Genomic DNA, 15762 nt, shown 5'->3' on the forward strand with positions numbered 1-15762 from the left:
ACCTATATGTATGTGTTTATGATGTATGCATGTAGGCATGGATTGTCGCACTTGGCTAAGGACAAATCTTTATTCACTAGACCAAGCATTTGGTCTAGAAGTAATACTTTGCTTTAGTAATTGTTTGAGTCTAGGCAGAGCGCGGTCTCAATGTCCCAATGACTAGGAGAGTGGCTCTAACCCTTTAACAATACCTTTTGGCGAATTATGGAAGGAGTCAATCAAAGAAACACATGAGCTTTTGTGTGTGTATCATATGTACAACAGAATCTATACTTCATCTCTCATACATTAACACACATTGAGACAACTTCATTAACCTTAAAACAGACATTTGTAACATGGAATTACGTAGTAGACTTCAACTTGTAATTGGAACGACATCGGCCTTATAGTTAACAAATCTTTGCTGGAAACTTCAACATTGTAGCTTTCCCCAGAACGCCCTTGTTTCATATTTTTCATTGGTTAGATTGTGCAAAACAAGTTTGCCACATTTGATGAAACTAAAGTCCGTAAAGGATGCTTCACTTATTGTTCTAGGACTAACTCCAACGTATCTTCTATTTCAGAGGTTTTTGTTCCCTATAAATTATATGGAAACGGTCATGGCAATAGAAGATACACGGACCATCGGATATTACCCCTTTCAGTACATTTTACATTGTCACACTTATGATCTAAACGATCATTCATAGAATAAATACTATACTATAGAAAGTGATAAAGACTGATGGACTACGGGTACACAACAAAATTTATGTCGTTATAATGACAATATTATGTGGCGACCCATAAGTATATGCGATAAAATACAAGTGATGTGAACTTGAAATAACAAAGTCCCCAAAGATGGAATTGAAAAATGCAAGATTTGCAACCTCTTATCTGTATGGAGCATCGGCATCAATACAGTATTGTAATTCTTGTTCCCATTTATCACCATTTTCCAATAACTTTTCCTTGTTGTATAACAATTCTTCTCTAGTCCAAGTGGTATACTCAGTGTTTGGAGTTTCAACAATTGCATCCACAGGACATGATTCTTGACAGTAACCACAGTAAATACACTTTGTCATATCAATATCATACTTATAAGTTCTTCTGGAGCCATCGATTCTTTCTTCGGCTTCAATGGTAATGGCTTGAGCAGGACAGATGGCTTCACATAACTTACAGGCAATACATCTTTCTTCACCACTTGGATACCTTCTTAAGGCATGTTCACCTCTGAATCTGGGAGAAATTGGACCCTTTTCAAAAGGATAATAGATGGTGAAGGGAGTCTTAAAGTACATTTCCAAACAAACATACATCCCTCTAGCAATTTCATTTAAGAAAAAGAATTTGGTGGCTTTACTTAAAGCACTCTCATTATCTTCTTCCCATGATTTGGGTTGAGGTTGTCTGAACCCTTTAGGTAAAACACCCATGGCAGAACCTGCAGTGGCAGCATAATCAGCAGCTACAGCTGGCTTGAACAACATACCAGAGTTGGAAAGGCCCCTACGAGCAACTAATCTGGTGGATATAGACTTGAGCATATTCGGATATTAGTGTTGTATATTGTGCAGTGAGGGAGATCGAATAGTCTGGAGGGAATGGTTTGATTAGATGAATTAATTGATAATAAACTTTCAATTCTCAATCAATCGCCAACCGTCAACAAAGATCAACAGTATTATTCTAACCAAGAATCAAAGAAGGTGAAGTCAGATTTTTGGTGGTGATAATTTTTCTGCTCATTTCCCGTTGGGTACGATTGTTTTTCGAGTCTCAACCAATGAAACAATTCAATTTGGTAACACGGGTCGTGTGTAGGATAACTATCGCATACTTACGTAATAAAGTGCATTGTCTGTACAAACGATTTACTTAACCCATTAATCTCAATGCTAATTCTACACTAGCAAAAGTACCAGCAGAACATGGGATAGCTCTTATTAAACATGGTGCAATACCTCTCCAGAAACCTCGGATACCACTGGTTTCCCAAATATACTTAGTAGCCTTCAAAGCACTACCATTGAATTTCCCACCTTCGAACTTATCAGATTGAACATTAGACTTGATGACATCCAACGGATACGAAAAGAGCCAAAGAGCATCTCCAGCTATAGCCCCACTAACGAGCAATTGCCACGTGGGGATCTGTGATCTTGAATCATAATGGAAGTAATGAATCCACTTACTAATCAAGTATTCATACGTTGTGAACCAAACTCCATATGCTTGGATTTCCCTTAGTAAAGTAATATTCCAACCTCTATAAATCCCCTTTCGTATCCCAGCAACTTCATAGATATGTTTGATGGTATTTGTCCAATTCAACTTGACGTTCTTATCATTAACCTGAGAGATAATACGTAACTGCTCAATAGGAGACGTCACTGGTGTATTGACAACTCCTGCCATGGCACCGCAAATAAATGTCTGGGGCCATAAATTGATATGTTGACTCTTGCTCTTGGTCTGAAGATATCGTTTGGTTTCATGGAACCCATAAAATTGTAAGGATACACAAGCTCCTACTCCTACCAATGGAGGTAATGTTCCTTTATAGAAAGCCAAGATTCCTTCATTCCTAATAACATTCTTGATCACTTGAACCGTGGTGGTGGATGCTGAACTTGTTTGTAATCTAATCTTAACCAAATCAGCAGGCTGACCAATTAGAACTTGTGTGGCTCCCCCAATAAAGCCAGCTGCCACATCTTTTACTTTACGAGAGAGACTCAGGTCAACTTCGGACATGATTAATCAAGGTATGACTTCAAGTATATTATCAATAAGAATATTTAATCTTATCAATGGACTAATGATTTGCACCAATCACGTGACATGTGAGATTTGTTTGCAATATCACCTTACAAGATCACCTTGCACTTTGCATCGAACTATACTCTCTCAATATATATGTATCATTCCTAGACTTATCTATGTAGATGTGCTTGGCTAAACCAAGTAACAAATATGCCTAAATATTATCATTGTAAAATCTCTCACCATTAATTATTTAATAGCCCTCCAATAGACATAGAATTCTTATTAGTACTCTTGTCATTACTCTTGAAAGAGTTGGTGAAGTCAATGGCTATAGGGGTGTTCTTTTTAGCTGTTTCTTCCTGTTTAATTGCCACCTGATTATCCTCCTGCTTAAGTACTGAAGCTGGTGCCGGACTATTCATTAGCTTTATCGATGGCAAAGTAGTAGACATCCCATTAGATATTCCACTGGATAACGCACTTAACGCTCCAATATGTGGACCGGGCATCGGTCCAGGCCCATTGGGCAATCGACCATTGCCAGAATATGGTGGTAATATCGAAGACATTTGATGATGGATATTTGGGAACGTCATGGGACGTATAGACGGTAGACTTGGAGGAGTAGTTGTAGTAGACGATGCCCCGTTGGGAGAAACAGAAGATATCGTGGTAGCGGGTGGCAGTATAAGCATCAGTGTCGATGGTTTATGAGGAAGCAATCCATAACTAATCGGTTCAGATGATTGTTCATAAGGAATAGAGTATTGATTTGTTCCAGGTACGGGAATTGAGGTATACGGGGTGGCCAATGGTGGTTGGACTGGATGTTGCTGGAATGGTAACATGTATGCTGCTTGCTGTTGAGTTTCTGTTTGAATAAACAGTGAATGTGTGGACGCAAGTAATGGTGGGGTTGCTGTGGGGGTACTTTTAGTAGTTGTAGTAGTTGAAATGTCCGAATTAGTTGTTCGGACATTTACTGATCGAGGTATTGAGCTGCTAGATGCTGTAGAAAGGGTGATGCTTGGTTCTGAAACATCGGTTTTAATCTTCTTTGTCGATCCTCCAGGAGAATTGTCTCTACTATCATCTTGATCATCTAAAGTAGGTGATACGGTTTTCAGGGAAAGATTCCGTTTTCTGCGTTTAATAGTACTCCGTTTCATTCTTATAGGTCGGTGAGAACCATGAAGCCGATAATATAAGCCACAGGCATTACAGATGGTTTTCCCCATATCATCCCGTCTCCAAAGTGGCGTAATAGTAGTTCCACAATTATCGCAAGCAATAGCCAAATCTTCTGCATCACAATTAACGATTGATTGTTCGTCTTGTGATTCCTGTTTTGGTGAATCCACTTGGCCTGAGCCTGATCCTGATCCACATCCAGAAGTAGATCTACTGCCATTTTGATTCAACAGAGCCTGAAGCCGTTCTTTCTGTAAAACGGCCCGGTTATTATAAGCAGGGCAACCCTTGCATGCAGCTGATCCTCCAGTACCATTGCATCTACCATCACCCTTACATGACCCAGCCTCTTTTTGGGACACGGAGATGATATTGGGGGGACGTTTGAGGTTAACAGGTCTATGAGTATGGTTGGACCTGAGATAAAGTCCGCAGGCGTTACAAATAAGTGTACCATCTGGAGCTCTTCTCCATAATGGAGTCTTAGATGTACCACAGTTCGAACACTGTTGACCTGTAGCAGGATTAACAGGACTTTGTGGGGACGACTTAGTATCATTCTGGTCCCCAGCTTGCAGGCCAGGGATACCAGACGTTGGCTTAGACATTAGTATTATTGTGATCGGTAATGGTATATATTTCGTGATGAATGGATTGGAAGCACGGTGAGAGAACTGATAGTGTACTCAGTGGGAGCTAATGGAAAAAGAATAAAAAGCTATTAGTAAACTGTAAAGCGGGGGTTATCACAAAGCAGACACTTGGAACATTTGACAGTAAAAGATGAAGAGAAGTCCTTCAGTCGTCATCGTGTATGAAAGCCGTTACCTGTGTGCCTCTTATTATGAAAAAAGTGACACAAAAATGTCTGATTATAGTTCCTTCGCAGTCGGATATTTTGGGTCTTGTCTTTGTTGCTGCAACATATCGGAGGTCAGTCAAATCAGCGTATTCCAAAAAAATAAGCATATGACAAAAAGAATGGGTAGGTATTGGAAGCTAATTCAATGATCTTAACTTTTTAACATAGAGTTTCGGATTATCTTGCTAGGATTAAGAATTATATGGTCAACTACAAAATTTGTTGGGAGACTTGTCTGATAATGTTGTAAATGTTCGTTGTGGCTTACCTGGCATCTTTGTCAGATCTACATTATCCACGTCGCAGACATTTTTACCACATTCAATGACTACGCCTTTTAGACCGCAATATTTGAAAACTACCAAGGCCGGTTTTCTTAAACGATGTGAGGTCTTGCAAGCGGTAATGTTAGCCTATTGTCACTAGACAAGCTTGGGCCTTGAGCCAATGACATTGTCAACGATTAATGACTGTTTGTTTGCGCCATCACCTCAGACATTTTTACACTATCTATTTCCAAATTGCGACACTTGACAGATTTTTAGCAATTTGGATGAAAAATTCCTATATGTAGGATTATCAAGAAAATCAATTCTGGTTTCAACCAATAAAAATTCGTGTATTTGTAATATGTGACGACAACAAATGTTAGAACTATTTGTCATCTTAACTTCTTTTAAAAAGGTCCCCGTGTTTACAGAAAATTACAATGATCAAGCAATATTGTGCATGCATGTGTATATCATATTTCAAATTGATACTAAGTATCCAATAATGACGGTCTGATACAGTATGTATTTACATTTAGCCGGTCCAAACTGATGCAAATCATCATCATGCATGATGACCTTGAATAGAAATTTGTCTGTCTATAATATCCTTTTATTGCAATAACCACGATATCCTAATAGGGGTGGTGTTGAAAATTATGCCCGCCCCTAGAAACTGCGCCCCTCATGCTTATTCTAGTAATATATCATAATTAGAAAGAGCTAGCAACAGCGACGATTTATCGGGACACTTTTTTGGTATCCGATTAGTATTTAGTAAAAGCCTTGATTGAAAGCAAAAGCCTGTTTCGGGTTCATTCATAAATTTATTCTGTCGTATACTCCTGTCAAAAGCTTAAACTTTTTCTTGGCATGCACTCCACAAAAAAATGGCTGTCGGATTTCCAATTGAATCTACGCAGTCTTTTATTTGGTAATAAACTATTCGAGGGGGTGACACATATGCCCCATTTTATGTATATGGAGATTGACATTCTAAATTAAGTAATTAAATCAAGTAACTATCAGCTACAACACAAGAAGCAACAAACTCCCATGTATTTATGATGTACACATGTATACGTCATCCTATTCAGGTTTCACAATATGAACGGGGACTTTGACACTAATTGTATGATCGTCTTGAGTCACGAATAATAACTTAAGACAATAGAAACGTGCTGTCTGGCATGATTGGAAATCAGGAATCAATGTATAATCATCACTCACGGGAGCAGTTGACTTAGAACCTAACAGGGTAGCACTGTTCAAATTAACATTCAAATAAAACTTCTTACTCATAGTAGTCTGGCCAACTTCATTCTTTTCAGCTTCTTCCCATTTCATTGCATCAATTGCTTTACTTGAGTGGGCTGATGATTGGGATGCAACCAGAGTGGTAAACTTTTCACTAGGAGTTAATGGGCTCGCAGACACTGAGACATCGTTAACAGATAAGCTAATGGATTTTGTATGGGTATAGCAAATCAGCTTCAAATCATTAACCAAATCCAATTCCACTTTGAAATTTGATGTAGGAAGTTCCTTCAAATACTTATATAGTTGTGTAGATAACTTCTGGAAGGGTTTTTGAATATTCAGAACAAACGTATCAGGATCATTCAGTGAGTCACATAGTATGGCTTGGATCTCACTTCTAGATGGATACTGTTGTTGTGTATATATCAAGTCATGCTTAAGTTCAAGTGGAAGAGGTTCTCTGTCGGATTTCAATGAAAGAATGGTCAAACTAGCGTTAACATGCTTGAAAGATGGAAGGTAGTTGCCCAGAGTTTCACTACCCGAAAATTGAAACTCAATTGGAATAGATAAGTGCCAGCCTTTTCTTAAATCCGTCAACTTTTCCAACAGTTGATGGGATCTAAATTGTGGAGGCGCAATATAATTGATTTGATAATCAACTTGTGGGGTGTTCAAGCTTAACACACCAACCATACCACCTGTATCATTCTTCGACGGCTTTTTCAATAATGAAGATGTCAACGACTTTTTCCGAGTTGTAATAGGGACAATAATAGAATATTGAGGTTGTTGCAGCTCTCCCTTCTTCTGATCAGCATAAAAATCCTTATGACATCTTTTGTTATAGGATTGACGCAACTTTGCAAATTCCAACTCGGACTGGGTCATATATTCACCCACTTGAATTGACTTATCAAATTCTCCACGTTCCAACAAGTCAACTAATTTCTGACCATTCTTCAAATGCTCTTCAAGTCTTTTCACCATATTTTTATAGAGTAAAGTCTGTTCAACAGATTTCATTCTTTCTAGTGAAGGGCTTGAAGGGTGATAATTGGGGACAATACGAATGAAATTATTTGTTTCCTTAAGAATGATGAATTCGTCACCCTTGTTATTAATCAACTTGGTATCGTCAATGTCCTTTAATTTCTCATCCACATTGTACAAGGACCGTTTCCCAATGAATCTCGTCATGACTGAGTAAGAGACAGCAGCATCAAAAAACGCAAAATCTTTCACCTTGCAATTTTTGTACAGATAGTTTTCGAAACGTGACATACCCATTGTGGGAGGCAACTCTATGTGACTTGAAAGTGTGTGGTTCCCACATTCACTATCCAATAGTCGTTCCGGGATTTTAAATGTGAAAAACCGCTTATACAATACGCCCGGTTGAAGAAGTCTCCCCAATTGGATCCCCAAATGTGATCCGTCTCTTGGATCCACAGTGTAAGGACAAACATAAGGCTTGTATTTGTCTGTAGTCAACCGATTAACGTAAACATCATTCCAACTCGCACTCAAATCAAACATTTCCAAAAACTTCTTATATATGATGGGGTTCTTGGTATCCTTTGGATTATCAATCATAAAATTCCCTTCGAGCAAAACATAAAACATATCGAATGGAACAGGCTTATCCAGGGTATTCTGGATATAAACAAACCCATGAACAAAACATCCTTGTTCATACTCGATTTTAGTAGGGTCGATTATAGTTGGTTCAACGCCTGCTTCACAGAGATCCTTCGTGAAATGCACTGATAACTTTATAGCATTGGAAACCTTATTTTTGGAAGACGTTAAATTCTTTAACTTGTGTACGTTATTTAACACTGTATCTTGCCATGAACCACTTGTTTCATCGGCCACGATAAAGTTTGTATCGGCTTCACCAGAGACAGCAGTCAGCGCACCGGTAATTGTAGTTGGTGTAGTTTCAACCGTATCGGCTGACTGCGATTGGCCACTAATGGAATTCTGACTGGAAGATACCGTTCCGGAAGAACTGTGCGAAGTTGGGACATTCCCGCTTGTAGATGAATGAGTTGAGTTTGCGTCTTCGTAATTTGGAGGTTCCTCTGTAGACATGGTTCTGTTGAAGGTCGTGTTATACATATAATATGAGGGGAGAATATTCCATAATTGTGGTTCCAGAGAAGACAGAGTCTGTTCCCCTTTTTTTTTACTCTCTGAAGACATGATTTATGTTTATGACTGTAGCAGCAAATGAGCTATGAATAAATTGACTGAGATAGTATGTATATTGTCTGACTATAAGAATAGTGTCTGTCGGATATATGTTTATCACCTGTAGACAGAAAATACTCTGGAATAATGTAGAATGAAGGATGTTCTATATAAATATTTTCTTACAGATACTACCCCGACCTTTTTATAGATGATCATATGTGGCCCCAATGTTTATTCTCTGCATTAAAGCATTACGCAAGGCAGCCACTCGCAACACAAAACATCATCGCGTTAAAAGATGTTTTTGTACTAAGGAGAGAAGTTGAGTCATAGCGGATCTACACAGGACATTAGTAATAACACTCAATTGATCTATTCTGAATTACGGTATTAATGCGAGGGGACTACAATAGACGAAACTGATCGATACGATGTAGCATCGCTACCACGACTACTACGGCTACGACTCATTGTAAATTGATAGCAAGTAACTGAATTTGTCTGGCCGTTTGTCTATTCCAAAAAGTCCGATCGACTTGGAACTGGTATTTTACTTACAATGCTTCTATTGGGTTCGATTCGCTAAGAAAAGTTTTAGTTTTAGCTCCTCCAGTAATATGGCGATCCGGCGATAAATTTCAACTAATTCCGATCGGTGTGATTACAGCCACTCACAGGTGTTGATGGGGAAAGTTTGGAAGCAAATCCGCGTGGCACATTTGCGCGTGGTTATATGCAGAACCGTCCAAGTGGGTTATGACTTAGTGGGTCGTGGTGTGGTCACCAATCAGGTCCAATAACCTAAAGAGGCGACGATAACACGTAGCCGTATATAATTGAACAGGTGGACCAGTGGCAAATAATTTACACCAGCAAGCGCTGTATTGAGCTTATTGTTAAAGCATTGTACCGAGTTTATTATTGAAACGTTGTAGCGAGCTTATGCTTGCGTTTATTGCAATGGGTTTATGCCTGTAATATGTTGAATATGTGAGTCACGGGTAGTATGACCATAGAACTGCAGTATGTATAGTTATTATGCGTGCACATGTGGTTGTACTACAATAGAACTTATCAAAGTGTAGGTATTGGTCAAAAGCCGGATTTAAGAACACAATAATTAATTCGGTATATTACGTTGTGACTCAAGAAGCTAATGTAATTTTTCTATCAAGTTGATTTATTATGTTCCACTACATTCTATGGTATTACGCTTGTTGTATCATAGTGATTATTGAAGCCAATCGTTCATGTGATAGTACCTGGTATTACTCATAGTTGTACTCATAGTTGTACTCATAGTTGTATTCATAGTTGGTTTAATGATTCTATTCATTTAGTTGCTGTACTATTCATATTTAGACTCCGATTCATACTCAATAGTATGTAATTACAGTGTGCATTGCAATTAATTTAATTCTTTTATCATATTATTTTGTACCTCATCTCATCTCATTACAGCTATGTCTTACGTCACTTTATTACCTGTCCATGTCTTGTTCTTACGTAAGCCACACCACGCGACTGGCCCTTACACAAACGCGTTTGTCGGTCCTCAAAAGTAAACATTACGCACTAACCATCAAATCGTAGTGACAATCTCAATTTGGGTACCACCAAAGAAAAATCACCAACCCTCAACAAAAACAACAACCAAATCCACAGCTACAAATACCAAAGCCAATCGTTCGGACAAAAGGCTGGAAGTTCGCATCGCATCGTCAGCTGTCAGGACGCTTTATCCTTTTTAGGTTCCTCGTGACGCCCCAAATCCATCCTTCGATCCAGGGATCGCATAAGAGTCGGCGTCCCTCCCGTCCATCCCTAAGACGGTTCGACTCCAAGATCAACAGGGAAGGCAGCGACTGTTGTGGAATTAATAGCTCCAATCCAGGTGGACTCACCAACTATTAGCGGACGTCATCATATATTTTTTCGAGATGCAAAGCAATCGATCTCGAAAGCTGGGCCCAACTCTTAAACGTGGACCAGGTATGGTAAAGAATAGAACCTCCAGAGAATCTCAAACGAGAACATGTCATGATGATGATAATGATTATAATGATACTGAAGCACCGTCAGTTACTAACAGTGAAGCTGACGCTAGTTCTACTGTGGCTCCTGGAACTACTTCATCAGATTATTCATCACCGTTAGACTATTTCACAAATAACCATTTCTCTCGTTCTTTCAATAGTTTGATATTAGAAGATTTGACCACTCACGCAAATCAACACTCCCAAAATGGCCCTGTGAACCACCTCGATGGAGTGGATGAAGAAGATCAGTTTAATGCAACTCCCTTGAAACATAAACACAAACATAACTTGACACTGCTTCGACAGCCATCAAATCCTTACCTTGATCTCAATCGAAAAAAAAGACAACGTTTCAGTCTAAACAAAAGTCCACCCTTCAATGTGAAAGAAGACTTATTGTATGATGATTCCATCGATACTTGCTTAGAAAATGAATCTGGTCCTGGTGACCGCAATAGAAATAAGTTGTTTGAATTTGAAGCCAATGAAACATCACTACATAAGTTAACAAATGATGACGATGACGAAATTAATGACAACGATGATGATGATGAAGATGATGATGAAGATGATGATTTACCAACTTTACTTATTATTAAACCAAAGAAATTGCATAACCATTCTCAAATTGAGGAGAATGATGACGAGACCGATAGTGACATGGAAGAAGACGAAGAAGAAATAAGTTGTCAGCAAATACAAAAAGAAGATAGAACAAATTCTTTTTCAAAAACAGGACCACCTTCCACTATCAAAAGATCTTCCAAATTCCTCAATTTATCAATTGAATCTGACTTAAAACGCATGAATAAAGATATTGATCCAATAAGTGATTTGAATGAAATTGACATGTTGAGTAGTTCATCTAGAACAGCCACACCTTGTATGAACAAATTCAAGAGACCTCATACCCTTGTCAGTCAAAGTCCGTCACCTTCCCCAAAGGTGGAAAACTCAGATAAGTCTTCTACAAACTCACTAATCAAATTCTTTAGAGAATCGCCCACTAATCGGGCTCATCATTCGCATACACCTTTGCATATTAGTCATTCAAGAACAAAACTACAGCTCATGGAAACAAATCCTCAACTTAGGCAAAACACGATAATACCTGGAATAGTTCATCCAAGAGATAAAGCCATACAAACATTGGCATCCAATAGTCACAATAATAGTTGGACTTCTCTTTCGACTCCAAAATTGTCTTTGAAAAAGCTAAAAAGAACGACATACTCACCTTTCAATAAATCTTCAAGCCCAATTCCACCATCATTCAATTTTTACGATTTAGATGAAGATTCACCATCAAAATCTCGAAAATCAACAAACATAATTGTTTTCCATGATAAACAATCGAAAGGGAAGCAATCTCGAACAGCTGATAATAAAGTTGAAAACTCGCCTACATCACCAAATCAAAATTTTGATTCCAATTTGAAGTTTCCCAAGTCACGGCTGTTAAAGAATTTACTTCAATCGAATGAAAATCTCAATAAATTAACTTCATCTGAACTCATGGATAAAAAACCACAATTAGGGTTCGATGATAAGGAAAATAAAAGCTATAAATTTGTAAAACCTTTACAGATGGCTTTCAAATCTACGGGTTTGGTTAAAAAGAACTCATTGTCTAAGGAAAGTCGGAAACCACCACCTGAAACTCCCATAAAAAAGAATCCATTGGTTTTAATCAATACCAATATTCCACCAACCATAATGAAAGGAGGTAATCTGACAAATGTGCCTATTGGTTGTGTTCCCAGTGATACATTAGTACAATCTATGGAAACTGATATTGATGACCATGACCTGGAAGTGTCAATTGAATTTGGCAGAAATCACTCAACAAATATTTCCAACCAGGAAGCATCATATTTTGGTATAACAAATAGGTCAACTCATCTGTTACTTTCCAGTAATCAAGAACATTCAGGCGTTGATATAAACTTGGATTTGGACTTAAGCATACCTGAAACACCAACAAAGAAATCAATACATCAACACCAACCTCAGCCTCAACAAACGCATAAACAAGTACGCTTGGATCAGAATACAGAAAGTTTTGAAACTTTTAATCCAAACCAAATTGCGAAAGAGTCGTCGGAAACAGTTTCATCTCACTCGGATATGACTGAACACCACTCTTCGTCTTCGGCTCCAACTGTAACAACCTTGTTTCTTCCACCAAATGGGAGAGTTGATTCCGCTGTTAATCATTGCAAACCAATTCAACTATCATCAATTTCAACTGTGAAGAAGTCATGGCTGAATCCAAAAAGTTTGCCAACTTCTACTAACGTGAAATCTCCCTTGAATGGCTTGATTACTACAAACTCCGGTTCAAACAGTTATCCTGGTAGCTCAAAAACTAAGCTACAACAAATGGATTCCAAGTTTTATTATGATGAACCTTGTACACCTACAAACTTGTTTGCTGCTAAGGCTGCTGCAAATTCAATTCCTCCAACATCACAAGCAATAAGCGGTCAACATGAAAGAGCTTCAAATTCTTCTTCTTTTGAGAATAGGAAAGTTTACGACACGGCTTCTGGTGCCATTGCAGATACTAATAATATGGATGGGCAATTTGATGACAATATTTTAGGGAATGGTGACAATGAAGATGCGACACTAACACAGATGCTGAATACTAGCCTTTCACGTATTGATGATCATTTAATTAAAAAGTTTGGAATGAAGAATATTAAATTTATTGGGAATGGTGAGTTCAGTATAGCATATGAATGTCAATTTCAAGATCAAAAATATGCCATTAAAAGAACGAAGAAGCCAGTTATTGGTAAGTTAGAGCGTAAGGCTACTTTACGAGAAATTGAGGCTTTAAGAGCCTTGACTAATGTTGGAGATATTGAAGACAATGATATTGATGATGATGCAAACGCAGGTCGTGAAAATTTATTATATTTCATTGAAGCTTGGGAGTTTAATAATTATTTCTATATCATGACTGAATTTTGTGATAATGGAACATTATTTGAATTTCTTGAAGAGAATAAGCATTATAAGATTGATGAATTCCGGATTTGGAAGATTTTAATTGAGATTTTGAATGGAGTTCAATTTATTCATCTGAAAAATTATTTGCATTTAGATTTGAAGCCTGCCAATATATTTATAACCTTTGAGGGGTCATTAAAAATTGGTGATTTTGGGTTAACTACCAAGCTTCCCATATTAGAGAAAGATTTTGATCTCGAAGGTGATAGAAGTTACATTGCACCTGAATTGATCAACGATAAGATCTACACTCCATTTGCTGATATCTTCAGTGTGGGGTTAATTATACTTGAAACGGCTGCGAATATAATCTTACCTGAGAATGGGACACCCTGGAGAAAGTTAAGAAGTGGAGATTTAAGTGATGCAGGTAAATTATCCAGTGATAACATTAGTGAAGCTTTGAATAGGAATAGTTCATCTGTTACATCATATGATTCCATTGAGCATCAATCGAGTCCAAAGGAAGACACTAGTACTACCATTGAACAACTTAACAATCATCCATCACCCATTCATCACACTCAGCAAACTAGACATCAATTATTTCAAGCCATTAGTCGTTCGGAACAACACCAACCTACGAGGATATCACCACACGATGATAATTCTTATCTTTTCAATGCCGATGCTATGTCATTAGATAAGCTTGTCTCGAAGATGTTGAAGCCTAATCCGTTTGACCGACCTACAGCGAGAATGATCCTTGATATGCCTGAATGTTTGATCGTTGATAATAAGCGGAAGGCAGGAGCCACGATATTTGAAGGTGAACTTGGACCTGAATGAGAATATAATAATACATATACATAGATACTTTATACATATGATTTATCATATATAAATGATGATAGTAAGTAGTAGTGTATGTTTTGCACCCAATGCCATTGGTCGGAAATGGTTCGATATATGCGATGACAACAGATTTTTCGGTGGGCTAATAGGAGTAAACAACGGGTCAACTACTACACAAGTCAACCACTATAGAAAGAGAACACTACAAGCTAAGTATCTGAATGTTTTTTATTAAATAATGTTGAAAATAGTATTGCATGGAAGACCAAAATGATCAGAGCCAATTGAGGTTGACTGATTTATATTTTAGATGATAATTCCGTAAACGATCCAGTTGTTGTATGCTTAGGAGTTATAAGGAATCTATTGGTATTGGAAAACCATCGGTACAAATGTCGAACAGAAAGAGATGTAGTAATAGTAGTTGTAGTTGTTAAAAACCAGAGCAGCGTAAACCACACAATTTCTAATATGCTTATTGGACTTGGGAGTAACCGGTGAAAGGGTTTGCATTCTTTGACTTCAAGTATTCATCCGAAGCTTCTTGCCATTCTCTGTTCATAGAAACTGGTTCTGGACCAGGAGCCAATGATCTGATACCAGCAAACAAAGCAATACCGGCAAGACATCCACCAACAGTACCCCAAAAGACCTTGGCACGTTCACCTGGAAGGTATAAAGGCTGTCTTGGACCCCATTCACCAAATGAGATGTAGTAGGCAGCCTTCTTTTCAGCTGGAGTCAATTCAGACCATGGTAAGACTTGTCTAGCCTTCAATTCATCTATCAAGGTAGTTTGATCTTGCTTTGACAAAGATTCCCATCTGGCTTCTAACTTACCAATATGAGCATTGGACAAAGCTCTGGGAGCAGTTTGGGTCACAGTTGATTGACTTCTCAAAGCAACTCTTTGAATAGATTGACGAAACATTATCAAGGAAAATTTTCACGACAAATAGAATGAATAATACAACAACTAGTGAATACTAATTATAATAATAACAATATTATTAATATCAATACTAGTAATATCAAGTCACTGTAGATCTGACAGGAGAAAGGAGAAGGAACTAAGTTTGGAAAATCTTTGGTTTAACCGGCACTCACGCTATAAGTTTTGGGTTTCAGTGGTGGGAAAAAAAATGTACCGTACATTTGTGGTCTTATGGTTGCGCGGACAAGTCAGAGAGGAGAGGAGGTGGTGCGATTATTATGAGATGTCGTTATGTTCGCAGCGATTTGATTGGTGGACGTTACGTGTACTGACGAGGAAATGTCGTTTGATGGATTTTCATTGGATTGTTTGTTGTTGGTGCACGACCGCATCACGTGAGTTGGGTAAGTGAAATGTTTACACTTGCCA

General features: G+C 38.0%; 6 protein-coding genes across 6 annotated transcripts; 1 reads left to right on the forward strand and 5 right to left on the reverse strand.

Annotated features, from left to right (window-relative positions):
- Positions 1–884: 884 nt before the first annotated feature.
- KQ657_001855 (uncharacterized protein) lies at positions 885–1544 on the reverse strand (the record flags this gene model as incomplete). The annotated part of the gene is made up of 1 exon (XM_043192636.1): positions 885–1544. One exon carries the CDS (start codon positions 1542–1544, stop codon positions 885–887), a length of 660 nt encoding a protein of 219 aa, XP_043048004.1.
- Positions 1545–1875: 331 nt separating this feature from the next.
- YMC2 (Ymc2p) lies at positions 1876–2754 on the reverse strand (the record flags this gene model as incomplete). The annotated part of the gene is made up of 1 exon (XM_043192637.1): positions 1876–2754. The coding sequence occupies one exon, from the start codon at positions 2752–2754 to the stop codon at positions 1876–1878; it is 879 nt and encodes a 292-aa protein (XP_043048005.1).
- Positions 2755–3008: 254 nt separating this feature from the next.
- SFU1 (Sfu1p) lies at positions 3009–4565 on the reverse strand (the record flags this gene model as incomplete). Its single annotated transcript, XM_043192638.1, has 1 exon — positions 3009–4565. The coding sequence occupies one exon, from the start codon at positions 4563–4565 to the stop codon at positions 3009–3011; it is 1557 nt and encodes a 518-aa protein (XP_043048006.1).
- A 1612-nt stretch (positions 4566–6177) lies between these two features.
- On the reverse strand, positions 6178–8472 carry BUL1 (Bul1p; the record flags this gene model as incomplete). Its single annotated transcript, XM_043192639.1, has 1 exon — positions 6178–8472. One exon carries the CDS (start codon positions 8470–8472, stop codon positions 6178–6180), a length of 2295 nt encoding a protein of 764 aa, XP_043048007.1.
- A 2015-nt stretch (positions 8473–10487) lies between these two features.
- Positions 10488–14393, forward strand: SWE1 (tyrosine protein kinase; the record flags this gene model as incomplete). Its single annotated transcript, XM_043192640.1, has 1 exon — positions 10488–14393. One exon carries the CDS (start codon positions 10488–10490, stop codon positions 14391–14393), a length of 3906 nt encoding a protein of 1301 aa, XP_043048008.1.
- A 481-nt stretch (positions 14394–14874) lies between these two features.
- On the reverse strand, positions 14875–15330 carry COX5 (cytochrome c oxidase subunit Va; the record flags this gene model as incomplete). Its single annotated transcript, XM_043192641.1, has 1 exon — positions 14875–15330. One exon carries the CDS (start codon positions 15328–15330, stop codon positions 14875–14877), a length of 456 nt encoding a protein of 151 aa, XP_043048009.1.
- Positions 15331–15762: the final 432 nt, after the last annotated feature.

The sequence above is a fragment of the Scheffersomyces spartinae genome, assembly GCF_019049425.1.
Source record: "Scheffersomyces spartinae strain ARV_011 chromosome Unknown scaffold_18, whole genome shotgun sequence".
NCBI classification, from domain to species: domain Eukaryota; kingdom Fungi; phylum Ascomycota; class Pichiomycetes; order Serinales; family Debaryomycetaceae; genus Lizanozyma; species Lizanozyma spartinae.